At 45.9% G+C, this 25827-nt stretch overlaps 1 protein-coding gene and 1 long non-coding RNA gene across 3 annotated transcripts in view; one reads left to right on the top strand and one right to left on the bottom strand.

Moving 5' to 3' along the window:
* Positions 1-5347, bottom strand: part of LOC309354415 — a 161688-nt gene extending 156341 nt beyond the window's left edge. The window contains exon 1 of the long non-coding RNA XR_014162276.1: positions 4349-5347. This is a non-coding gene — a long non-coding RNA (uncharacterized lncRNA). The remainder of the gene's footprint in view (positions 1-4348) is intronic.
* Positions 1-25827, top strand: part of GRB10 (growth factor receptor bound protein 10) — an 88835-nt gene that overhangs the window by 3812 nt on the left and 59196 nt on the right. The window contains exon 2 of one of the 2 annotated variants that reach the window (XM_081884079.1): positions 22226-22324. In XM_081884079.1, coding sequence (XP_081740205.1) covers positions 22274-22324 — 51 coding nt within the window. In that variant the 5' untranslated portion in view covers positions 22226-22273. Of the gene's footprint in view, positions 1-22225; positions 22325-25827 lie in introns of those variants that run through there. The other variant, XM_081884080.1, reaches the window with a different exon arrangement.

Genomic DNA, 25827 nt, shown 5'->3' with positions numbered 1-25827 from the left:
AGATTTTTTTCAATGAATCCGGGGACACTTTTCAACTTCAATTGATTTTGTATGGGGACTGATTTGTAAATCTGAGGACTGTCCCCGAGAAACAGGGACATCTGGCAACCTTAATTTAAAAATGTGGGTGGTGCTGTGGTCTAAACCACAGAGCCTAGGGCTTGCTGATCGGAAGGTTGGCAGTTCGAATCCCTGCGACAGGGTGAGCTCCTGTTGCTCACTCCCAGCTCCTGCCCACCTAGCAGTTCGAAAGCACGTCAAAGTGCAAGTAGATAAATAGGTACCACTCCAGCGGGAAGGTAAACGGCATTTCCATGTGCTGCTCTGGTTTCGCCAGAAGCGGCTTAGTCATGCTGGCCACATGACCTGGAAAAACTGTCTGGGGACAAACGTCGGCTCCCTCGGCCAGTAAAGCGAGATGAGCGCCACAACCCCAGAGTCGTTTGCGACTGGACTTAATTGTCAGGGGTCCTTTACCTTTACCAACTGTGCCCGCCCTGTGAAAAGATTATTTTTTAAAATGTAATAAGCAAAAAGATATTACTTATTGGCTGTGATTTTTTAAATGTGTTTTTTCTCAAAGGGGAATCCAGAGGCTATCCGAATTGCTTCAGATTGAATAAATAGAGCAGCGCTTAATAAATCCTCTCCTTTCCTCCCAGCTGCTTACTTAGGTTCATATCTCTATCTCTATCTGTAGCTCAGAGTTTAACTGTGCAATTGTCAAAACCATAGTTCTATTCAGGAGAGAGTTCTAGGTTGAGTATTGAGGTCTTAAATGACAATGAGGTGTCTAGCAGACAGGGGGCCTCTGGAACGCAGGCCTGGTGAGGTGAGCCTGCCCCACCCAATAGGCCCACAAGGTCAAGCCAGCCCCACCTGGCTTCCACCTGATGTTCGATATAGGATGTCAGCTGTGGGGCAGGTAAAGGCGGAGCTTGGTCAAAAGGACTCTGGAGGCACTGCCAATCCTGCTCCGCTCCCAAGTTGGGAACAGGGCCGGATTTAGGTTTGATGAGGTCCTAAGCTACTGAAGGTGATGGGGCCCTTTCTATAGCAGGCGGGGGCCATTACTTACATCATAGGAGCCTACACAACACAAAACACCGTTGTATGTAGGTTTTGTTTTATTTGTTTTTTTATCTTAAATTTTCGAAATGTACATCCAGTTTTCCCCCCTTTAAATCTTTTTGGGGGCCCCCAAGAGAGTGGGGCCCTAAGCTATAGCTTGTTTAGCTTATACATAAATCTGGCACTGGTTGGGAAGCAGCTGCAAAGGCTCCCTTGTATCTGAGAGCTGCCCTCCAACTTACACTGGGAGATAGGGGTCGGAGCGCCCCATCTTGTATTACATTTCCTGGTTTCTAGGACACTTCAATAGGACAGTGGCGTAGCGTGGGTTGTCAGCACCCGGGGCAAGGCAAGTAATTTGCGCCCCCTAACCCGTGGATTTGCGCCCCCTAACCCTAACCCCCAGATGTTGCGCCCGGTGCGGCCGGCCCCCCTGCACCCCCCACGCTACACCACTGCAATAGGACTAATATGTTCCACCTAATATCAGCAGAATTGGGAAAGGCTTTCAAAAAGCTCTGCCCCTTGGAGCCCACCAGCCTTTTTCAGAAGGCTGTTCTAGAGTCTTGTATTGAAAATGAAAGGAATCATTGCTGTGGCTCAGGGAAAGTATTTTGTGGCATTTCCCCCCCCCCCTTCTCCCCACCCCCAGTAGGCTCTTCATCAACCTGTATGAGCGGTCCATCCTTTCTTTGACCCTCCCTCCCATATTTATGTTGTTATTTTAAGGGTAGAACTAAAAACGATATTTGAAAACCCAAGATATCCGGTCAAGATGTCTTGCATGTGTACTTGTTTTTAATATTGAATTTTTCCCCCTGGAATGAGAAAGTGACATATGTCAGCCTTTTGCTGCACAGCCTGTAGTTGAGATACTTAAGTACCTTGCTAAAAATAGTGCATCTATTTTAGACAAGTGCCCAGTTAGGAGAGGATAACTTGTGGCTCGCCAGCCTGTAATCTGAAGGCACAGGCTGGTATTAAACAGAATGGAAACAAACATTTTATTGTAATTATGCCTCTGCCGGTTTTAACAATTAGCTCTGATATAAATCAGCTCGCATCTCTTAGAAGTTGCTTTAGCGATCCAGGATTCCTATGCTGCCTCTTTTTAAAAGGGAGTCTTTTTGTATCAGTGCTTCAGTTCTTACTTGCTTGCTTTCAGTTTTTAAAAGAAATCAATTTATAGTTTTCCCCAACCAGTAACAAAAGAGGAATTAAAACAGAGATAAACAGGGGTCCAGAAACAGTTCATGTAGAGGCAGGAAGCTCATAATGAAGATAAATAAATAGAGCAGAGTCTTGGCCGCAGAGATATCTCTACAAGTCCCTCTACAGGTGAGCATATGTTTGAGGTGATCTTCTCACCTGTTTGGTTCTGTTGGATGTTGGAGGCCAAACAATGGGGAAGCCATCCAAACCAATCTTGTGTTTTCAGTAATGTGGAACTAAAAAACCTGCTTTTTTTAAAAAAAGTTCTCCATCAATTAATAAGAAAATAAATTGCATTCAAAAGTTATCAAAGGGCAGAGAGAATTTTGATGAAATTCTTATGGGTGGTTGAGCTGCTGCTGCTGCTTCTGCTTCTTCTTCTTCTTCTTCTTCTTCTTCTTCTTCTTCTTCTTCTTCTTCTTCTTCTTCTTCTTCTTCTTCTTCCTCCACTAACCTTATTTTTAAGGTGACCAAGGGAGGTGTGATGGTGAATTTCCTTACTTTAATTCTGCAGATCATCTCACCAGTGGCCCGAACACTGCAGCCTTCCTGAGTCCTTGTGCTTCAATTTGAAGCCATGTGGAAAGTATCATGAGCTTCTCCCATGGGGCTTTTTCAGATTGGGAAATATGGGCAGCCCAGAAAGGCTGCACAAAGCTGGCGTAAAGTTTATTTGAAAGAAAAACTCTGCAATGTTCAGGAAAGCTCAAGTCCACACTCATCAAATTCTACAGAAATTCTTAAGTGCTCTGAGAATGAGGGAGAAAAACCAGAAGCCTCTTTCACAAGGGAATAAAACATTTGAGAAATTGGGAGCGCACATTTTGAGAGGGCACAAACGTTCAGTAGCATTATAAGTTTCTAATTTGTTCAGCAGTTGACAAAGTTGGTGCCAGGCGTGTTTTCTGGCACCGCCTCCCAAAATTAGAGTCGAGATAAGCCAATAGAATTGCAGCAAATAGACTCGATTGTGGTGTGTTTTTGCGGTGCCCACAACAGTTTCTGTAGTTCACAAATGTGCCCACGGGCCCAAAAAGGTTGGCAACCGCTGCACAACCATTTGATTGTTCTCTCTGGAATAAGTTCTGACTAGCTCAGAGTTGGCAGGAGATCTGATGCTCGGCTTAAAGAGGAATAAAGAGATCTACTTATTTCTTAATGTTTGTGGTACCTGGTGGAGTAATCTCATTCTCTCCTTGAATTAGGCGAGGAATGCTAGTGCCCAGCTGTAGCATCTTCAATGTTCTATACTGAAATACAAAACTTGTTATGTTTTGTTTATGGTGAAAGGCAAATTTGAACATTAATTTGCCCTGATTTGGGTTGCCATAGATTTGCCCCCAGGAACATGATTTATGTGAACCTGAACCAATTTAATATGAGAATAAGTTGAAGTGTCAATTGGTTCCAGATTTGGTGGCATGAACAAAATCTGTGTAGAAACGCCAGGTGTGTGCGCATTTGTGATATGTACTCTCTCTATCCAAGTGATCTACCCTGCAGCTCGTGCGATTGGAGAGATTGGAGATCAGGCTTGATATTTGATTTGTCAAATGGTACTCAAATTATCTGAAGCATTCATTTTTATTAGACCACAGTACCTATATTAATTACAAAATCTACTCAGAAGCAATGATTGCTGTTCATCCCAGAAGCTCCATGCCAAATCACACGAAGGCTCTTCATTTTTCTTCCCACAGTAAATTATGTTGGGAGCTCAGTCCTGATTACCTAGTCAGTAGTGATCTGTATTCTGCCTCTTCATAGCAAAGGTTCTGGGACCTTCAGGGCTGCGAACCCTGAGCACATGCAGAATACGCCTGGGAAATATATCATCCAAAACCAGTTTGAAGTCTATACCATGATATCAGCTTCATAATTTTTGACCTGGGAATATATTGTGAATCATGATCTCTGTGTGTGTGTGTGTGTGCGCGCGGTATGCAAAAATCACAATATGAGAAAAACTGAAGCCAGCCTATTCTTCTATATTTCTTCATCCTTATTTCAGACATAGTGATATATCGGCAAGGTGATACCTCGGGTTACATACGCTTCAGGTTACAAACGCTTCAGGTTACAGACTCCGCTAACCCAGAAATAGTGCTTCAGGTTAAGAACTTTGCTTCAGGATGAGAACAGAAATCGTGCTCCGGCGGCGCGGCAGCAGCAGGAGGCCCCATTAGCTAAAGTGGTGCTTCAGGTTAAGAACAGTTTCAGGTTAAGTACAGACCTCCGGAACAAATTAAGTACTTAACCTGAGGTACCACTATATATTGCAGTCTTTAGCTGGTGATAAGTCACTTTGCTGAAAACCAGCTATCTCTCAGTCCTAGTGCAAAATTTTCCTTTTGAAGCAAGTGACGGCATTTTCTGTGCCTTGCCCTCCGCTTGGCCTCGGTCTGTCTGTCTGTCTATCTATCTATCTATCTATCTATCTATCTATCTATCTAAGGTGTAAGTGCCCTGCACAGGTTTTCCTGCTGGGCCGATAAGTTAAGTGCTTGCAGACTGAATGTGTGGATGTTTGGAGCTTGTTGCCACATCAGCATGTCTGCAGGAAATCAACGCACATGCCTCGCGAGTTCTGCATCCTGCAAAATGAAGCCACCATCCTACATGTTTTTTGTATATATATCGTGCAGCTATATGGAGTAGCACTGTTTGCATTCTCAGCAGAAAGATTTTCCATCCCGCACCTGCATTGCATGACTAAGTCTCCCACCACTTCCTTAGGGTGACCTTGTTTGCATGTTAACACCGAACCCAGCTCTGCTGGAACATTTATTTCTTTTGACTTGGTTCCCTAATTCTGACAACTGGCCCAAGGGTAAAGGTTTGTATCCAGGGCATTTCTTACTCAGAGTAGACCCATTGTGGTTGATGGACTTGGCTAACTTAGGTTCATTGATTTCTGCTTGGGGTAGAACAACGCAATATTGTGACTGGTTGGCAGCTCCAGCTAACTGTGATAAATACTTTGTGTGTTTCTTCCAGAGGTGTGTCCTCTTAAGATTTTCCTTCAGAAATGGGTCTAGTTACAGTCCATGTATGTTTTAAATTATGGTTGTGAACCCTCTAGTTATAATTTCATTGATTTACCTTTCTTCGTAAACCACTTTGAGGAACCGTATTTTTCGCTCTATAAGACGCACCAGACCACAAGACGCACCTAGTTTTTGGAGGAGGAAAACAAGAAAAAAAATTATTCTGAATCTCAGAAGCCAGAACACCAAGAAGGGATCGCTGTGCAGTGAAAGCAGCAATCCCTCTTGCTGTTCTGGCTTCTGTGATAGCTGCACAGCCTGCATTCGCTCCATAAGACACACACACATTTCCCCTTACTTTTTAGGAGGGAAAAAGTGAGTCTTATAGAGCAAAAAATACGGCATTTTCCTGCAATCCAGTGGGGCATGAAGTTTATGGGGGGAAAAAAGGGCCAGTTAGGAAGAGTTTAGGGCACCTGGCCTACCTGGCAGAGAAGCCAGGCGCTTTCTTGGCAGAGCGTAGCAGGGATGCCTGCTTCTGACCCTGCAGGGCTGTGGAGCAGAGGGACCTTACTCCTGCCCTTGCCGCAAGAGAGCACCATGCTTCATTGTAAAGATGGGTCACCCCTTGAGGGTGTTCCAGGTCCTTTCTGGCCAGTTAGGCAGCCATCTTGGCAGGCGTCCCAGTGATGGCAGGGAGTGAGGATGGAGGTGGCCTAAGCTTAACTTTTAAAAACGAAGGACGAAACATTTCACGTGTCGGCGGTTGTCAGAACGCCTCGGGCTCCAGGCAGCGTTGCAGAGCCACGTGAAAGTGTTCCCTTGCCAGGAGCTGCTAGGGCTGGGGGCAGAAGCCCCCAGGCCTGTGTCCTGCTTCCATGTTTTTTAGTTCCACAAGGTTTAGGTCCAAGCTATCTGAAGGACTGTGTTCGCCTGTATGCACCTGCTCAGGTTTTAAGATCTTCAGGGGAGGTCCGTCTCTCGGTCCCCCCTCCCTGATCCACACTTGGTGGGGATGCAAGACAGGGCCTTCTCGGAGGCTGCTCCCAGACTTTGGAACTCCCTCTCTAGAGAAGCCACACTGGCTCCTTCCTTGTCTCCTTGTTCCAACATGCTCTGGGGAACTGACTGCTTCGAATGAGGGGGCTTGTACCATGCTGTTTTTATTGTATTTATGTTTTTAATATATCTTTTATATTTATAGAGAGAGAAGCATAGAATAGTAGAATTGCAAGGGATCCACGAGGGTCATCTAGTCCAGTGTGGGGCTTGAACGCACAACCATAAGATTAAGAGTCTCATGCTTTACCAAGGGAGCTACATGCAGTTTAATTATATTCATATTTACTTGTTTTACGGTTATTGTCGTTCTCCCCCCCCCCCCGCCCAATGTTTTTAACAGTTCCTGTTTTATCTGTGAACAGTCTTAAGTCAGGGGGAAAAGGTGGGATATAGATAGAGGTGAAATGAATAATAATAATAATAATAATAATAATAATAATAATAATAATAATTTTATTATTTGTACCCTGCCCATCAAAGCATAATTCAAAACCCGTTTGAATTATGGTGCCGGATGAGACTCTTGAGAGTCCCATGGACTGCAAGAAGATCAAACCTATCCATTCTGAAGGAAATCAGCCCTGAGTGCTCACTGGAAGGACAGATCCTGAAGCTGAGGCTCCAATACTTTGGCCACCTCATGAGAAGAGGACTCCCTGGAAAAGACCCTGATGTGGGGAAAGATTGAGGGCACAAGGAGAAGGGGACGACGGAGGATGAGATGGTGGGACAGTGTTCTCGAAGCTATCAGCATGAGTTTGACCAAACTGTGGGAGGCAGTGGAAGACAGAAATGCCTGGCGTGCTCTGGTCCATGGGGTCATGAAGAGGCGGACACGACTAAACGACTAAACAACAACAACCTGGCCCATCTGACTGGGTTTCCCCAGCCACACTGGGCAGCTTCCAACAAAAATTAAAAATACATTAAAATGTCACACCAACACATTGAATTGTGCTCGGAAACCTACTGGGAGCCAATATAGGTCTTTCAAGACCTGTGTTATATGGTCTCGGCGGCTGCTCCCAGTCACCAGTCTAGCTGCCGCATTCTGGATTAGTTGTAGTTTCCTGGTCACCTTCAAAGGTAGCCCCACGTAGAGCGCATTGTAGTAGTTCAAACGGGAGATAACTAGAGCATGCACCACGAAGGAGTTGTGGGCCTGATTGGCGCTTCGGCAGTGGGAGACAGGGAAGGTTGAGTTCTGCTGCATCAAAGGCCCAGCAACCAGTGGCCAACCAGATGCCCACAGAAAGCCCACGTGGCCCTCCTGCTATTGTTCCCCAGCACCTGGCTTTCAGAAGTCTGCTGCCTCTGATGCTGGAGGTTGCCTGCAGTTGTCATAACTACAAGCAAGCCATGATGGTCCTCTATCATCCATTGATACATCTAGGTCTCTTGGAAAGCAGTCCATTTTGGTGACCATCTCTGCATCTTTGTGAGAATGAATTCCATGGTTCTGTGTATATTTCACCATTTGCTTTCAGTGGATGACTCCAGGTCCTAGTATTACGAAAGAGGAACAAACTTATCTGTATGCACTTTCTCTACAACATGCATAGCCCGTAAGTGGTTGTGCTCTTTTATCTCTGGTTGGGGACAGAGGGTGGCACTAGGGACGGAAATGTCGTCGCGCCACTCCTTGGTGTGTGGAGTGCCAGAGGGCGCAATTCTCTCCCCAATGCTTTTTAACATCTTTATGCGCCCCCTTGCCCAGATTATCCAGAGCTTTGGGCTGGGCTGTCACCAATATGCTGATGATACTCAGCTCTATCTGCTGATGGATGGCCACACTGACTCGGCCCCGAACACACTGACCAGATGTTTGGAAGCTGTGGCTGGATGGTTTCGTGGGAGCCGATTGAAACTAAATCCTTCGAAGACAGAGGTCCTATGGCTAGGTCGGGATGGCATGGGGATGAGGGACCAACTCCCTTCTCTTGCGGGGGCCCAATTAGTGCCATTGCCTTCCGTTAAGAGTTTGGGTGTAACCCTTGACGCCTCCCTTTCCATGGAGGCGCAAGTTATAGCAACAGCCAAGGCTACATTTTTCCACCTTCGCCGCATCAAGCAGTTGGTCCCTTACCTTTCCCGCCCCGACCTGGCCACAGTGATCCATGCGACGGTCATCTCCAGGCTTGACTACTGTAATTCGCTCTATGCGGGGCTGCCCTTGAAGCTGTCCCAGAAACTCCAGCGGGTACAGAATGTTGCAGCGAGGCTCCTCACGGGGTCTCTGCCATGGGAGCATATTCACCCAGTGCTTTTCAAGGGTCAGATTTAAGGTGCTGCTTTTGACCTTTAAAGCCCTTCATGGCCTAGGACCCTCGTACTTATGGGACCGCCTCTCCTGGTATGCCCCACAGAGAGCCTCAAGGTCTATAAATAACAACTCCCTAGTGGTCCCAGGCCCTAAGGAAGTTAGATTGGCTTCAACCAGAGCCAGGGCCTTTTCAACACTGGCCCCGGCCTGGTGGAACGCTCTGCCTCATGAGACCAGGGCCCTGCAGGATCTGATTTCTTTCCGCAGGGCCTGTAAGACAGAGTTGTTCCGCCTGGCCTTTGGCTTGGAGCCAATTTGATTCCCTCCCTCTCTTTTTTCCCCTTTCTTTTCCTTCTCCTCCTGCGATGAGGCTACATTTTAATATTTTAATGTTCCATTATTTTAATGTTGTATTTTATTTTTGTTTTTAAGTTGTAATCATTCATCTTGTTTTTATTATTGCTTGTAAGCCGCTCTGAGCCCGGCCTTGGCTGGGGAGGGCGGGGTATAAATAAAAATTATTATTATTATTATTATTATTATTATTGTATACACTTCTCACTGGTGCTAGAAACTGGGGCTGGATTCTAGACACATCAAAGAAGCATTTCAGTTTAGAGCAATGTAAGTTTAAACAGGGAAAACAGCTAGAGAGAAATGGGACTCCACTTCGCCATCTGGTGGCACAATGTTGTATCACACATATAAATCGCTTTTTTTTTTTTACCAGTCTAGCTGAGTCCCAAGATAGAAAAGCTAGGAACCAAATGGCTCCTGGGACCTGGGTTGTGGGTGCTAAAACAATTGTCTAGACGCCATTGGAGTGTGTGCAGGCTCGGCAACACTTTTTATATATTATTTTGATAAGCATGAAATAATACACAATTCTCATAAGTGACACATTGTTAATATCACATTTTTAACAGAAGTTGTTAATACAGTGGTACCTCGGGTTGCCGACGCTTCAGGTTACAGACTTCGCTAACCCAGAAATAGTACCTCAGGTTAAGAACTTTGCATCAGGATGACGACAGAAATCGTGCGGTGGCGGCGGGAGGCCCCATTAGCTAAAGTGGTGCTTCAGGTTAAGAACAGTTTCAGGTTAAGAACAGACCTCCAGAACGAATTAAGTTCTTAACCCGAGGTACCACTGTACATGTTTAATTTGGTGTTTATAATAAAAATATTGGTACCATACTTCAGTTTTCAAAACACTCTACTCTTTATTGTCAAACTCCTCACCATATTGTCTATCTTTTTCAACCGGGGCCGGTCCACTGTCCCTCAGACCTTGTGGGGGACCGGACTATATTTTGAAGAAAAAAATGAATGAATTCCTATGCCCCACAAATAACTCAGAGATGCATTTTAAATAAAAGGACACTTTCTACTCATGTAAAAACACGCTGATTCCCAGACCGTTGGCGGGCTGGATCTGGTCCCCTGGCCTTAGTTTGCCTACCCATGCCTTAGCATATACTGTGAGTCTTCAAACCACATACATTTCAGTAATCCTTGAATGTCAGCCAGGCACAAAAAATGGCACCCAGACTTTTTGAGGTGCTCGCAAGTGGAGAATCTTTAGGCTCAAAATGCCCCTGGTGCCCTGCTAATTTGGAACCCTGTCCCTCACCATAGCTAATGATGAACCCTAGCAGGGACCACAGCGTTATTTATTTATTTATTTATTTATTTATTTATTTATTACACCGTTAAAATTACATGGAGCATTTAATCAATGAAATTAAAGCATTCGTGACTAAATCAGCAATAATTAATTTCTTTTGAGCAGTAAGGTTTAGACAAGTAGTGTAGCTGTTGCAGTAAAGTGATTTTTCCGGGGGGTGGGGTGTGCCGATGCAGTTCCTTGCCAGGGGCGCATGGGACCCTAAGTGTTCCTCTCTCTGTGTTGCATGCCTGCTCGCCTTCCAGCAGAACTCTTGGCCCTGGATATGAGGAGCTGCCTTGCGCTGAGTTGAGAGCATTGGTGGAACAGCCAAGTACGGCCTCCTTTGGCAGCAACAGCACTCCAGAGTCTTGAGCACAGGCTGTTCTGCAACTTGAGATCTTTAACAGGAAACGTCAGGGATTGAACCTGGGATTTTCTGTTGACAAAACTTGTGCTTTATCGTTGCGCCATGGGCCTTTCCCTCAACCACGCATGGCAAATGGCTTTGCCTTCTCCACAGTCACTGGGAAATATCTGCTACTTTCTCCCCCTTTTGGCCAGTGACATGGGGTGGTTTATCTGCAGCCCGAAATAGATCTGATCCAGCATGTTTGACATAACGACTCGTCAAAGTTTTGTTTACTAAACACGAGCCATTACTTGCTGTATAAATATCTCAGAAGTTTTCTGGTAGCCCAAAGTAGGAGGAATGAAACATTTGGTAAAGGGGAAACACTCAAAATGTACTTAGCAGGGTTTAAATGTTTATATTCAAATTCAAAGCTGTACTTGGAAATTATTTTTATTGACTTACCTGTGTTGACATACCGTGTAAGTCTACAATAGAGTTGCATATGCAATAACAGACAGATCTCTGCTCCTAGGAATTTTTGATCTGTAGTTGTCGGTCAGGGAAGTGTAGTGAAGGAGGGAAAGGCATGCCAAGCAAAGAAACTTAAATTTGGTTATCGTTGGAAATGGGAATTAAGCATTGAAAAAGGAGTGCAGAGACTTGAAATGCATTCACATGCTCAGTAGCATATAATTCCTTTACACTTAAGAGTGGGTAATGAAGGTTTTGCAAATGTGTAGAAGAGCAGTGTACATAAAAAATTATATGTGCTTCCAAGGGATAGTTACCAGAAAACTTAATAAACACGTTGCATTCTCTAGTATTCATCCTCGTAGTACAATCTGAGTACTATTGTGTTCTGATTTGTATGAAAGCAATCTATTTCTGAATTTTCTCAGAAAAATAATAATAATAGTGGAAAGATTTCCAGCACACATCACTTTGTGTTGGACAGGAAAGGCATTAGGTAAAGGTAAAGGTACCCCTGCCCGTATGGGCCAGTCTTGCCAGACTCGGGTTGTGCGCCCATCTCACTCAAGAGGCCAGGGGCCAGCGCTGTCCGAAGACACTTCCGGGTCACGTGGCCAGCGTGACATTGCTGCTCTGGCAAGCCAGAGCTGCACACGGAAACGCCGTTTACCTTCCCGCTAGAAAGCGGTCCCTATTTATCTACTTGCACTTAGGGGTGCTTTCGAACTGCTAGGTTGGCAGGCGCTGGGACCGAGCAGCGGGAGCGCACCCCGCCGCAGGGATTCGAACCACCGACCTTTCGATCGGCAAGTCCTAGGCGCTGAGGCTTTAACCCACAGCACCACCTGTGTCCCAGGAAAGGCATTAGAAGAGCAGTATTATCTGACGTTTGACCATACCTCTTGGTCAGCGTTCGAAATTCCCCCGTCGCCATTGGCTCTCTGCCACACGGGAGCGCCCCCTTGTGACCAAGTCAGGATTTCCAGTCACGGGCTTTGTGACCAAAATCTCCTTTCCCTGGGCAGGAGAGGGGGTGGGCAACCTCTTGATGTGCTGAGTCAGAGGGAACATTTTTCATTGTTGTACAATTTGAATAAGTAAGCAAACTCTGAAGAAGGGATAGGGGGCACTGGGCAGAAAGGGAGATCTGGCTGATTTTCACCCCTCCCCTTAAATCTCACACTTTGCAGATAGAAACACATTGCGGCTTGCAAACAAATAGATTGCTTCTCTCTTGCAGGGTGGGGTTGAGGATCAGGAAGAGATCCGGCTAATTTTCACCCCTTTCTTTCAGTTTTTCTGTGAGACGCGTTGAGGTTTGCAAACAAACACAAGCTGCAAACTGTTAAATCAATTTATTGCTTGTGGGGCTTCTTCTCAAAAGTGAAATGGCTCTGGCAGCAAAGAAGTTCCACTTTTTTTTGCTTTGCCTCTCATTTCTTCTCATAATAATATGTTTGCTGGCTTGCTTGGAAGTATAAAGGTTTGTCCCCTTTATTTGGATTTTACTGTTATCGTTTTTTCTAGGAATGGCGGTTGAGTGAGTGAGATGTGCTGGATGTGTGTGGTCTGTTTTTTCAACCCAGTCTGCAGCACGAGACACAGCATCTTTCTAGACCTTCTTGGAGATGAGTTAGCAAAGTCTTCTGATGACACCAAATTGTTCAGGGTAGTTTTTAAACTAAAAGAGGCTGTGAGGCACTCGAAAAGGCTCTCTCCAAACTGAGTGAATGAGCCGGACAAACGCCGGCTCCCTCAGCCTGAAAGCGAGATGAGCGCTGCACCCCATAGTCGCCTTTTACTGGACTTAACCTTTACCCTTAGAGGTTAGAGTGTCTGTAGGACTAGAGCCTTGGGAGACCAGGGTTCAAATCCCGACTCAGCCATAAAGTTCATTGGGTGTTATTGTCCTATACATACCTAAATTTAAGTCCCATTGTGCTCTCTGTATGACGTGTTTTGCTATGGCTGGCTCAAACTCTCCAAATTGCAAAAAACACACACAAACCAAAACAACCCCCCCCCCCAATAAGTTTTCTACGCAAAGTTGTTCACAAATTTATAAAGATACAGGTTTTGGCAAACTACCCTTCTAATTGGGTACAAGAGGTTTTTAGTTTTGCTAGAATGAAAGTGCAGTCACATCTCTTAGACTGCTTTTCCACTTGATTGCTTCTGTATTTTGAAAGAGCACACAACATTTATTCCAACTTCAGCTAGAACCCCCATCTTGTTTTCATTTGCGTTGTAATCTTGTTTTTAAAAACTGCGCCTAGACATATAGTTGTGGCCACCATAATTTAGGTTTAAGGTGCCATTTGGCTCCTTGCTTTTATATCTCTGTTTCTAACGCTGCTCTTTGTGTTGGCCTTGAGACGGGGAGAGCAGGATGTCCTCATTGCCTGGCTCAGGGTACCAAGCGGTAGTAATCATATTGTGGCAGTGATGTAATGAGAGAAGCTTGCCAAGTCTAAACAATTTCAAGAATCCCCAGATGTAAATACTGTGCCGTCAAAGATAGTTCAACAGAAATTCCAAGCAAATCGTACTTTGGCACGTCTGGAACCCTCAAGAATATTTTTGCAAGGCGAAGAATTCACTGGGGCTGTTTCACTAAAAGGCTTTTGATCCTATAGATAGGCAAAGTGAACCAACACCTTTGGTTATATGCAGGAATCTTGGGTGTGGTTTTGGCTCTGAATTTAGGGGTGCAAAGTTAATGAAGTTAATTAAGTCTGTGTGCTTTAATCAGCAGATTAATTGGCTAAAGTATTAGTTTGAGGGGAATGAGTGTTGGTGGGGCTGGGGTGCAAGGCCACACTTTATCCCTTGAGATTATTTTAGTTTTTGCCTCCTTACTTCAATGGGAAAGGAAAAAGGAAAATGTTAAAGACCATTGCAGAGTCTGCGAGGGTTGGATGAACTAGGATTTTTAACATCCTTTCGAATAGTGCAAACCTGTTGTGCTGCAAGCCTTGGTGAATAAATTCCTGCTCACCTGTCCCTGAACTTCAGCAGGACAATGCTATTGCACAGTTTCCTTCTTGTACCGAATGTTGTGGGTTAGGGACAGGTATTCAGGAAGGTATTCATCTGGTATTCATCCATAAAGAAGGTATTCATCCATAAAGAAGGCTGATCGCCGAAGAATTGATCCTTTTGAATTATGGTGCTGGAGGAGACTCTTGAGAGTCCCATGGACTGCAAGAAGATCCAACCTCTCCATTCTGAAGGAAATTAGCCCTGAGTGCTCACTGGAAGGACGGATCCTGAAGCTGAGGCTCCAAGACTTTGGCCACCTCATGAGAAGAGAAGACTCCCTGGAAAAGACCTTGATGTTGGGAAAGATGGAGGGCACAAGGAGAAGGGGACGACAGAGGACGAGATGGTTGGATAGTGTTCTCGAAGCTACAAACATGAGTTTGACCAAACTGCGGGAGACAGTGGAAGACAGAAGTGCCTGGCGTGCTCTGGTCCATGGGGTCACGAAGAGTCGGACACAACTAAACAACAACATTCATCTGGCACCAAATTTGAATGGAACAATGCAGGAACGGAAGGCAGGTTGAGGCCACCAGTATATTGGTAAATTGTCTGAAACTGTGTTGAAATTGTCTGTGTTGGGGTTCAGATGGCAATGCCAGTTTCAGACAATTTGAGCTGGTGATACGTCATGCCAGCTCAAAAGGCCTCCAGATGGCAAAGCTGCAGGCAGGCAGACGGAGTCTGAGAAGGTTCTGGAACCTTCTCAGGCTCCTTCTGCCTGCCTGTACCTTTGAGGAATTCCCCATACCTCCTGCTCACATGAGCCGGAGCGATATGGGAGCCCATTCAGCTGAGGTGCAGGAGGCTTCTCTTAAACAATTCTCCCCCCCCCCAACATTTCCTCTGGAAGAAGTGCGCTCTGTTTTTGACTCCTGGGGGAGGTGAGCACGCTAAGTCCTTGTCAGGCTGTCTTAGGTTGTCCTTTTTCTCTTTATTAGTTTGTGAAATTAAGACTTTTGCATACCTGGGGGTTCCTGTCTGTGGTTGGCTATGCTGTGGGAAATTGATCAGGTTCAATATTAGAATAAGTGGGGACCTGTAACAAAATGCTCATGGGTGTCTACAGACAATATGTCTGCAGAAACTATTAAGTCAGTCTTCCCCATGCAGACCAATGTAAGTCAACAGCATGAAAGGAGAAGAGAAGGAGCCAACTCTCGCTCTGTTTACAGAATCTTCCCTGCAGATTTACCTGGAGGCAACTCCTACACATGGTTGGCAAATGGCTATTTAAAAGTCTGGATTGGGCAACTTAAACAAGAGCTCTAGCAACTGCCTTTATAATCACTATATAGTAATCACTATACAGAGGTCAGTTTCAGACATTGAGAATTACAGTTGCGGTGTGTGTGTTTGCATGTCACCTTGCACAGTTACTGCTCAAGAAGAAAATGGCAGGATGGTTCTGTTGCACTCACAGGCCATCCCAAACTAGCATAGGCTCAGGGTTTCATATGTGTGCTACTCCCATGGTGCTAAGGAAGGTCTGCCACTTGTTTTCATGTCCGCTCATCATACGCCTGCCTGATGGGTTTGTTACTGAAGCTACAGAAGATGTATGTTGGTCACAGTCGGAGATCCTTGGCTTGTGCTATTGACATAAGCCATGGTGGGTCTCCCCAGGCTTAGCTCCCTTGAGCAAACTCTGGGGCCTGTTTTGCCCACAACCTTTCTGCTTTATTGTGTACTCATTATTTGGATTGGTAGAGGTTTTTGCTCAAAGGAATGTGAGGCAAGTCTCTCCCCCCCCCCCAAAAAAAGTTGGGTTCTCTGTTGCATCATATTGCGCATCATATTTAATCTGCAGGAACCATGAATGACGTGCAAATTAGATATCCAGAGCCTTTGCATAGGCCACTGTGAGTGTTATTTAAAGGAACAGCCTCTACTTGCTAAGTGCCTTCAATTGTAAAAAAAAATAATCTACAGCAATTGGTGATTTATGGCCGGCTTATTGTTTTCAAAACTTATTCACCCTTAGAAACTGCCTTGACTAAATTTTCATTCTGTTGCTTGGTCATGATTTCCATTTGAAGAGTTCAGTGGCTCTTTTTTTTTTTTTTTTTAAGGAAAAGCACAACCCTGATTAATGGAATTGTCACCTTTCAATCTTGGGGTACAAAATTTGATGACAGTCCTGCGTTGTGGATTACTCAGTAGTGATATATGAGCTCTTTCTTGGCAATATTCTGTCAGTGTGGTAACTGAGAACTGTTGCTGCAACCGGGTCCCACATTATTTCCCAACTATTATGCCTCCCCCGCCAAACCCTTTCTCCAGTTCTCATAGATGCCCTACATCCCCTCACCTTCGGCAATACAGTGGTGTCTTTTTGGCCACGTGTCTCCTTTTGAGTGTCAGGGACGCGGGTGGCACTGTGGTCTAAACCACTGAGCCTAGGGCTTGCTGATCAGAAGGTCGGCGGTTCAAATTCCCGCAACGGGGTGAGCTCCTGTTCCTCTGTCCCAGCTCCTGCCAACCTAGCAGTTCAAAAGCACACCAGTGCAAGTAGATAAATGGGTACTGCTCTGGCAGGAAGGTAAACAGCGTTTCCATGCGCTGCTCTGGTTCTCCAGAAGCGGCTTAGTCATGCTGGCCACATGACCCGGAGGCTGTCTGCGGACAAACGCTGGCTCCTTCGGCCTATAGAGTAAGATGAGCGCTGCAACCCCAGAGTCGTCCACGACTGGACCTAATGGTCAGGGGTACCTTTACCTCCTTTTGAGTAGTCCTGATAGAGGCACATTAGGCAGTTTCAACTTGGAATCCGATTGTGTCTCTCCCACGCTGCTCTCCTCCTTGCCAGATCCATGCTACGTAACTGGAGAGCAAGACCTGGATGTCGCTTCCTTTAGTAAATCTGCCTCTAGGACTAGCCATCACCCCTTGGTTTTTTTGTCTGAAGGACAACCATATTTTTAGTCTTAACGCATATATGCAGAAAAGCCCTTATCTTGTGTGTGTGTGTGGGGGGGAACCCTCACTTTAGCATAGAGGTGGGAATTCTGTCATCTTTCCCACGGAAATGATCACAGTTTATTTTGGTGCCTGTCCGATTCAGGACACTTGGCTAGGTAAGGTCAGGAGGCAGATTCATCGGACAAACATCCCTGGTTTTTTTTTTTTTTTACAGTGGCATAACTGTCACGGCTTTCTTCAAAGCATTCTGGGAATCGTAGTTGCTGATAATTCACTTTAATCCCCAGAACCTTTTCATTCTGCAGTGTAAATAGGCCCAGTTCATCTCTCTCTGTCTCTCTCTCTTTTTTGAAAGATTAGTGTCACGGCCACCCAGGACGGGTCCCAGCTCACAAGAGACCTCACTCCGTTGCAGTTTATTTACAGGAAAAGTTTATTGAAGATTTCTGCTTCTCGTACAGTTCAGCATCGTGGCCGTACGTCTGTCACGTTAGACCGCTGAAGTCCCCTCTGACTCCTCCCCTCTTCCACACCAACTTAATAGCCTGGCTCTAGACCACCTCTTCCTCTCCTTTCTTTTCCGCAGGGTCTTCCTGCCCCCCTGGGTTCCCTCTCTCCGTGACTCGCCTGAGGCTGAATCCTCTGCCGCCTCTTCCCCCCTCCTTCTGGCTTTAGGGCCGGGCTCCTCCCCTGAGCTCTCTCCACTTCCGCGCGCCTCTACGTTTGAACTTGGCGCGCGTACGTTGCTGCTGACCTTTCTTTCGACCGCTACACCACCCCTTGTTCTGCTCTCCACCCTTTCCGGCTGAACACCTTGCTCCAACCCCCTTTCTCTGTTCTCTCCTAATCCTGCTCCCTCCGAGAGGCTGACGACTCCACCCCCTTTACTCCGTTCCGGCTGAGACGCCTCTTGCTGCGTCTGTCTTCCACTGGGCTCCTCTCCGCTTCTCCCTTCTCCTCCCTTTTGCTTGATTAAGGTAACCCCCTTTTGAGAATCCTCTGACTCGCTGCTCAGACTCGTGGATTCCCTCAGAATTCCGTCATCTTCTTCCTCATCCTTCTGCCCCTCCTCCCACTCGCTCTCCGTCTCCTCTGTCATCTCCTCCTCTCTCCCAGAAACCCTGACAATTAGTAAAGTACCTTTTGGAGAATTTCCATTGTGTTTTATCTTTTTGAGATAATTTAAGTGTAGTAATGCTGAAGGACATGATGTGTTATCTTCAACGCAACAGCACTAAATAAGGCCACACAACACAAATGCCAAATTAGGGGCGTGAGTCTCTGGCTGTGTTGTTTGAGAAAGATAGAAGTTGCAGACAGGAATCGCGCATATGAATGGTCTTATTCATTTTCTCATATCCAAGGCAAAATGATGGTAGGCAGGTCCCTGGCTTAGATTTTTAGGAATACCCAAGGCCAGATTTGGAGATGAAACTAAATAAAGCAATCTGTATGAAAGCAGCCACAGCTGGCATTGGAAACCTTAAATATGGGCAAGGGCCACCATAGCTAGGGTGCGGAAAGTTGCAGGTTCAGTCCCAGGTGGCCTTTCCAGGCAGGCCTGGGAGAGACGCGTGCCTGAAACCGTGGAGAACCATTACCTGCCTGAGCAGACAGTACTGAGCTGGGTGGACCAATGGCCTGACTTTGTGTGGCTGCTTCCTGTCTTGCCAATTTCCTGACACTTCCTCTGAGAAGGTTGCCCTATGACAATACACTCTTGCAATTGCACAATGTGGGCATAGCATCGTGTTCTATTGGAATGTACTAGCATTATCTTTTGGTGTGCATTTTTATTTCTTTATTATGTCTGTCTCCCGGCTTTTCCTTGGAGGAGCTCAGTATGATCTCATAGGTTAGTCATTTCCATTTCGTTTCAAGAAATGGAAGAGGCCAGAGCTGCAAGAGGTTGGGCAGAAAGGGAGCACGGGCAGACGCGTCTTGACTTTCCCGTGGTCATTGCAAACCGGCGGATAGAGCCAAGGCCTCGCCTTGTGACCGAATGGTGGACTTGGACCAGGAAGCGTGTGATAGAACAATGAAATGGGTTACTGAAGGAATAGACTAGGTTCTGTTTGAACTTTGGTTAATCGTTGCCTGATTTCTGTAATTTTAGAATGCTGTATGAGGCGTTAATGTTCATTTCCCCATGCATATTCCCTTCTGGAAGCTGAAGCGTTCATCCACCAGATCTGTAGCCTCTGCCAGAGAAAGTGGTCTCTGACTGACGATGTCACTGTCTTCCAGCTCCTGTCCCTAGATCTGACTTGGAACCAAGTGGCACTGATGGATCAGTGTCAGGAGGGTCTTGCTGATGACACTACCTTGGGTCAAGCAACCCTGAACCTTGCAGGCCCCAGTTCAGTTGTGTCTTCAAATAGATAGAAGTTTGGAGAGTAGATGGTTGTCACATGGCACAGCTGCTTCCCAAGGATTCCTCCTGCCAGATCCTATCCGAAGGGACCAGTTGTTCTGAGCACTTTTGCACCAGGGGACCCTGTCCAACTGTGATCCTGCACAGCTCACCTTGGAAGAGGAAAAGAATTGTCAGCAGCAGTCTTTCCTGTGCATGCATTGTAGAAAGGCCTGGCATGATGCACTTAAGTCATGTGCTCTCTGCCTCTTCCTGACATTTTACTATCACTTATTTTGATCTCTCCCATGTTTTTCATATGTATTTATTTATTCATTTTTCAGTTGCCTGCATAAGGTCGTGTAAGAAAATTGAGGGTAACTTGTGGGCTTAATGCAGGCACAGGCAAACTTGGCCCTCCAGATGTTTTTGGCCTACAACTCCCATGATCCCTAGCTAGCAGGGCCAGTGGTCAGGGATGATGGGAATTGTAGTCTCAAAAAACATCTGGAGGGCCGAGTTTGCCTATGCCTGGTCGACACTGACTGGCAGAGGTTCTCTGGGGTTTCAATCAGGCACCTCCTGCTAGTCCTGCCTGGAGATCCTGGGGCTTTAGTCTTTGCCCTTCTGCATGCAGAAAGCAGATAGCCCACCACTGAGCTGCAGGCCTTGAAGCCATGGCCATTTTCTGCAGCCCCGTTGTCTAAGATCCTTTGACTGGAGATGCGAAAGAATTGTAGCTGGCACATTCTGAATGCAAATCCTGTGCTGTGCCACTGAGTTATGGCTCTTGTCTCCTTTGACTGTTCCTTGCTTGAGTTTGTGAGGAGATGGGTGCTTAGGAACAGACTGTGCTGGAGGAGAGATCCCCTGAAAATGGTAGTTCTCTCAGTTATTTGTTGTCAGAGGCTACAGGCCTCTTGTCTAGACCTTGAGATGAAGGCATTGCCTCCCCTTTTTAACTGTGTCAGCTTAACCAGAAGAATGGGTTGCAAGTACAGTCTTTCAGAGCACATGCTGCCTTCTGGAACATTTTCTTCTGAAACTGCAAATTCAGGTGGCCTATGAAAGGGCGTTATTCGCATATTCTTATTGTTTTAGTGGGAATACACATATGTGATGCAGTGGCGCTGGCACTGAAGATGGAATTTCATCACTTCCTCTAATGTTTTGGCACTCTTACCATTGCATGACACCATTGCATGAATGGGGATACTTTCAGAAATAGTCCTCATTGCATGTACAGTGGTACCTCGGGTTACATACGCTTCAGGTTACATACGCTTCAGGTTACGGACTCTGCTAACCCAGAAATAGTGCTTCAGGTTAAGAACTTTGCTTCAGGATGAGAACAGAAATCGTGCTCTGGTGGCGCAGCAGCAGCAGGAGGCCCCATTAGCTAAAGTGGTGCTTCAGGTTAAGAACAGCTTCAGGTTAAGTACAGACCTCCGGAACAAGTTAAGTACTTAACCCAAGGTACCACCGTAATGTGTAGTTGCTCACTGATATTTTTAAGGGTGGGAAGGTGCCTGTCCCCTCCTTTTTTTACTAGGCAATCAACCCTATGCATGCTTGCTTCTGTCCCCACTGCATTTAGTGGAGCTTATGCCAAGGTTAGGACGCGGGTGGCGCTGTGGTCTAAACCACTGAGCCTCTGGGCTTGCCGATCAAAAGGTTGGCGGTTCGAATCCCCACAACGGGGTGAGCTCCTGTTGCTCGGCCCCAGCTCCTGCCAACCTAGCAGTTCAAAAGCATGCCAAAAAGTGCAAGGAGATAAATAGGTACCGCTCCGGCGAGAAGGCAAACAGCATTCCCGTGCGCTGCTCTGGTTTTGCCAGAAGTGGCTTAGTCATGCTGGCCACATGACCCGGAAGCTGTACACCGGCTCCCTCAGCCAGTAAAGCAAGATGCTTTACTGCAACCCCAGAGTCATTCGCGACTGGACTTAACTGTCAGGGGTCCTTTACCTTTACCTCCTTTTGCAGACAAAATCTGCTTATTATTATAAGACATGTAGGAATAATTGCATTCATAAGCCTTTTTCTGCCTGACTTTATAGAAGTTTCCTTCCTAGCACAATTGTGAAAAGCAGTTGACCAAGAAGTGTACTCATAAATGGAGCTCTTTCGAGGTGATGGTCAGCTAAACAGAGGAGCTGTGTGTTTAGTTACTGAATCCAGGCAGCCAGCAGACTAGGTGATGTGCAGTATACTGCACATAAGCCTCCGTTTACTGTGAACGATATCAGTGCAGAAGCTTTGCTGCCTATTGCTTCTAAGCAGATTACACCATTGCACATGCAGATCATAGAAATTTGTAGGCAAAGAGCACCTCTACCTACAGTGGTAGAACTCAATAATTTAAACATAAAATAGATTTCTACCTTTCGAATGTTTTGTAGGTTTATAAGTAGCCGCTTGTCAGATCTCTTGTGGTAAGTCAGAAGACTCTTTAAGTAGTTAGGCAGGGAAACCTTGTTGTAATTTGGGGGGTGTTCTTTTGAATTCAGAATTTGTTGTGCTCTGCGTGACTTACAGAAGTATGTGGGTGTTTGGGCAAGTCAGGTATGCTAGTAAAATTTTATGTGGGCTAGCAGCTGTTATGGGCTTTATTCCAGTCCTTCTGTTATGCAATAAAATAACATTGAATGGCATGAACCTGACTGCTAGGCTGCCAATATTACTTCCATACTGTGATTGGCAGAAGGGCACAGGCTTTTCTCTTCCCCTCTCTGTCCGTCCATCTCCAAGTTGTTTGCCATATTAACAATTTGTCAACACCTCCAGCACAGTTTTCTCACCATCTTGTTTTTACACTGCAGGTGCCGCAAAGCAGTAGATGTAATTTTGAAGATACTCTGAAGGCACAAATGGCTTTAGCTGGCTGCCCAGACTCCTTTTTGCACCATCCTTACCGAATAGTAAGTTATAACTTAAATATATTTAAAATGCATGGAATCCAGCTGTAGTGGTGGAGTAAAGTCTGTTTCCTGAGCTGAGTAACTCACTAGTTAGCCTTAATTACGTCAGTGGCCTGGATCAGATTTAAAGGGAATCCAGGCTTTCCTGCTATATCAGCGATTCATTGTGAGCCTTGGGGTCATGTGCTCTTACTCTCAGCCTCATCTGCATGCCAGAGGAGATCGGAAGATTTCCCAACCAATTTTTAACAGACTGCAAACCAGGATCCAAAACCAGCTGCCAAACTAGAGCTTAAACAAACCATACTTCCCTGCGTTTGGACCTTGACACGAAACTGCAATTTGTTTAAAATGGGGAGCGAGATCTTCCAAACTCATCCTCCAGGCATTCAGAGGAGAAGGAGAGGAGGTAGCGCTGGAACCCGAGGCATGCACTGACTCATGTACAGATTGGGAAACCATAGTTTCGCGCTATGGTAGACCCACAACTTATGTAGGATTTATTTACGTGATTGCAGCTTTGCATGGGTGGTGGGCGAATAAATAAACAGATGGAGAGCCGGGGAGTGGGACAATCAGAAGGGTCTGTCCAAGGTCTCAAGAGGGGCATGGCGGAGGGCTCTTTCTGGTGCCGAGTTTTCTTGACACTGAAAGTTTTTAAGCCCTCCATCTTGCTTACCGGACTCTGGTAAGGTTACACAAGGCCTCTGGAAGGCTGTGGATTTACTATTTGTCAACTAATATTTTTACTGGGGAAAGTGTAGCACGTTTCAGACCTGCACAAGTTGTGACCCGTTGAGCTGTGCATTGTGGGTCTGCTAGGCAGCAGAAGAATCTTTGGTTTCCCAGGTGGGCCACCATGCATGGCAGGAGGACTGTGCCTGGCTTTATGCTAACTTTAGCTGCTTTTTGTGCCATGATGGCTAACCTGTACTACTAGGCCAGTAAGTATTCAAAGACTGCTTTGGAAAATGAGTAGTTGGTCTTGGTGTTTTAAAAGCAAGCAGCTATTCCAAATCAGTTGTACATAGGATGACTCAGAAAGCGAGGGTGACTGAAGCCCTCAAAATTTACTTTGAAGGTCCTTCTCAAGGTGCTTTATTATGACATATTATGGTTTAGGCTATTTTCAGGGGAAATAATCACAGCTCTGTAAATAGTGAACCAATTTTGGCACACCCAGATCAAAGGCAAAGAGCAGTGCTACTAAAAGGGGTGTTCCTGCAACAGCAATATGGGTTGGTGGCTTCTGCTAGTTGTATCAAAACCAACGAAGGACTACCATGTAGGAGAGGCTACCTCAATCTTCACGGAAGCCATGAGGGGGCTGGCGCAAGACCGATGTTTCATGCTGGGGAGGGAATTGAAAAAAGGTTATGGAGAAATGATAGTAATCTCAACCAGATGCAAATGTTATGCTTCGGCTGGTGCTCTTGCTAACCATGAAAGCAACTGAAACGTAGCCTGTAAAGCAGTGATGAGGAACTTGCAGGTCTCTTTAGGCCCAGCCTATGAGGCGGCTCCCTGCCAACCACACCTGATGTAATATGTGATTTGCAGTTTGTGGTAGCCAGGGACATGGCTGCAAAGGAACAAGCAGGGGCTTAAAAGTTGCCAGTTGTTTCTGTGCAAGCAGGGCTTCCCATCAGTGCTGGTAAGCAGGGATCAGGAACTCCTTAGTCCTGCTTTCTGTTTTGAAGGATGGATAAAACTCAAACCATTTCCTCAAAATGGACTTTGAGGCGTCCATTTTGTAACCATGTAAACAAAATGGAATGTGCGCTCCCAGTGCCTGCCAGCTGATTGGCACTGAAAGCACATCTTCAGACAAGATTGCTCTAACCACTAGTCAGCTGATTAGTAGTTATAGCAACTTCCTTTAGACTTGGGACAAGTATTAGGCATCCTTCAATTTGCAGCACTCGTGTCACCTTTCAGGGGTGAGGTGAATGTTACTCAGATGCTGAGAGATTTGAGTTGCCCTATATGTGGTATCTTAGGTACCAAAACACTAATCATGCAAGGCTACGTGTGTTTACCAAAGACAAGAAGGACCTGCCCATCAGATCTGCCCATCAAAAAGTGCTTTTGAGTTCTGTGTTGCACATGCTAATTAATCCCCAGGCTACAACTGGAACATATAAATGCTGTTTTCTTGAACATAGAATCATAGAGTTGGAAGAGACCCCAAGGGCCATCGAGTCCAACCCCCTGCCAAGCAGGAAACACCATCAGAGCACTCCTGACATATGGTTGTCAAGCCTCTGCTTAAAGACCTCCAAAGGAGGAGACTCCACCACACTCCTTAGCAGCAAATTCCACTGTCGAACAGCTCTTACTGTCAGGAAGTTCTTCCTAATGTTTAGGTGGAATCTTCTTTCTTGTAGCTTGGATCCATTGCTCCGTGTCCGCTTCTCTGGAGCAGCAGAAAACAACCTTTCTCCCTCCTCTATGTGACATCCTTTTATATATTTGAACATGGCTATCATATCACCCCTTAACCTCCTCTTCTCCAGGCTAAACATGCCCAGCTCCCTTAGCCGTTCCTCATAAGGCAACGTTTCCAGGCCTTTGACCATTTTGGCTGCCCTCCTCTGGACACGTTCATACTTCCGCCTGGAAAGGGAAGTCTTTCTTACCAGTAATCTGGACAAGGTTGGTTGGCATCCGTCTGCCTTGGGAGACAATGGAAGAGTGCTTCCAACCCCCCTGTAAATTGTGCCACACTCTGCAAGTGAAGTTCCATGGCAGAATAATAAACAAACACAATCAGACTTAATGAGACCTCTGAACACTTCTGAATTTGCCGAATCTTCTGTTTTCTCAGGATCACAATGCAGTCGTACCTTGGATCCCGAATGCCCTGGAACTCAGACGTTTTGGTTCCCGAATGCTGCAAACCCGGAAATGATTGTTCCAGTTTGCAGACGTTCTTTTGGAACCTGAACGTCCGACGAGCTTCCTGCAGCCAATCAGAAGCCATGATTTGGTTTTCGAACGTTTTAGAAGTTGAACAGACTTCTGGAATGGATTCTGTTCATCTTCCAAGGTACGACTGTACGCTCATTCTATAGAATCATACACAGTCAGTGATCTTCAAAAATATGTACCTCTTCTGTACTTCCTGGGTGTGCTTGGTAGGAACTTGAGGCGTTGAGTTGGCTCATTGTTGATAGCTGATAGCAGCAGTTCATGTGAGTCCTGGGTGTCTCATGCGCCTGTCTTGGTTAGATGCTTCAGGTCCCCGATTCAGCAAGCATGGGAAACAGAACAATGTGTCTTTTGTAGAGCACCCACCTAGCCATGTCCTCCTTCTGTTGCTTCTGGTTCTTGCATGTCCACTCCTATTTCTTTAATTCTGACCTTGTCCCACATGAGCAGCATGGAGAAAATGGTTTTACTGGTGGGGTTCTACTGTATCCCTCTTATGTGATGTCAGAAACATCATCACGTTCGCAATATGCCAGGAACAGTGTGCAAAGCAACAGTCTGTGTGCTCATTT

The sequence above is a fragment of the Podarcis melisellensis genome (assembly GCF_964234715.1).
Source record: "Podarcis melisellensis genome assembly, chromosome: 13".
Taxonomy (NCBI): domain Eukaryota; kingdom Metazoa; phylum Chordata; class Lepidosauria; order Squamata; family Lacertidae; genus Podarcis; species Podarcis melisellensis.
The sequence above is the reverse complement of the archived record's forward strand: the minus strand, read 5'-3'. Positions and strand labels throughout refer to the sequence as shown.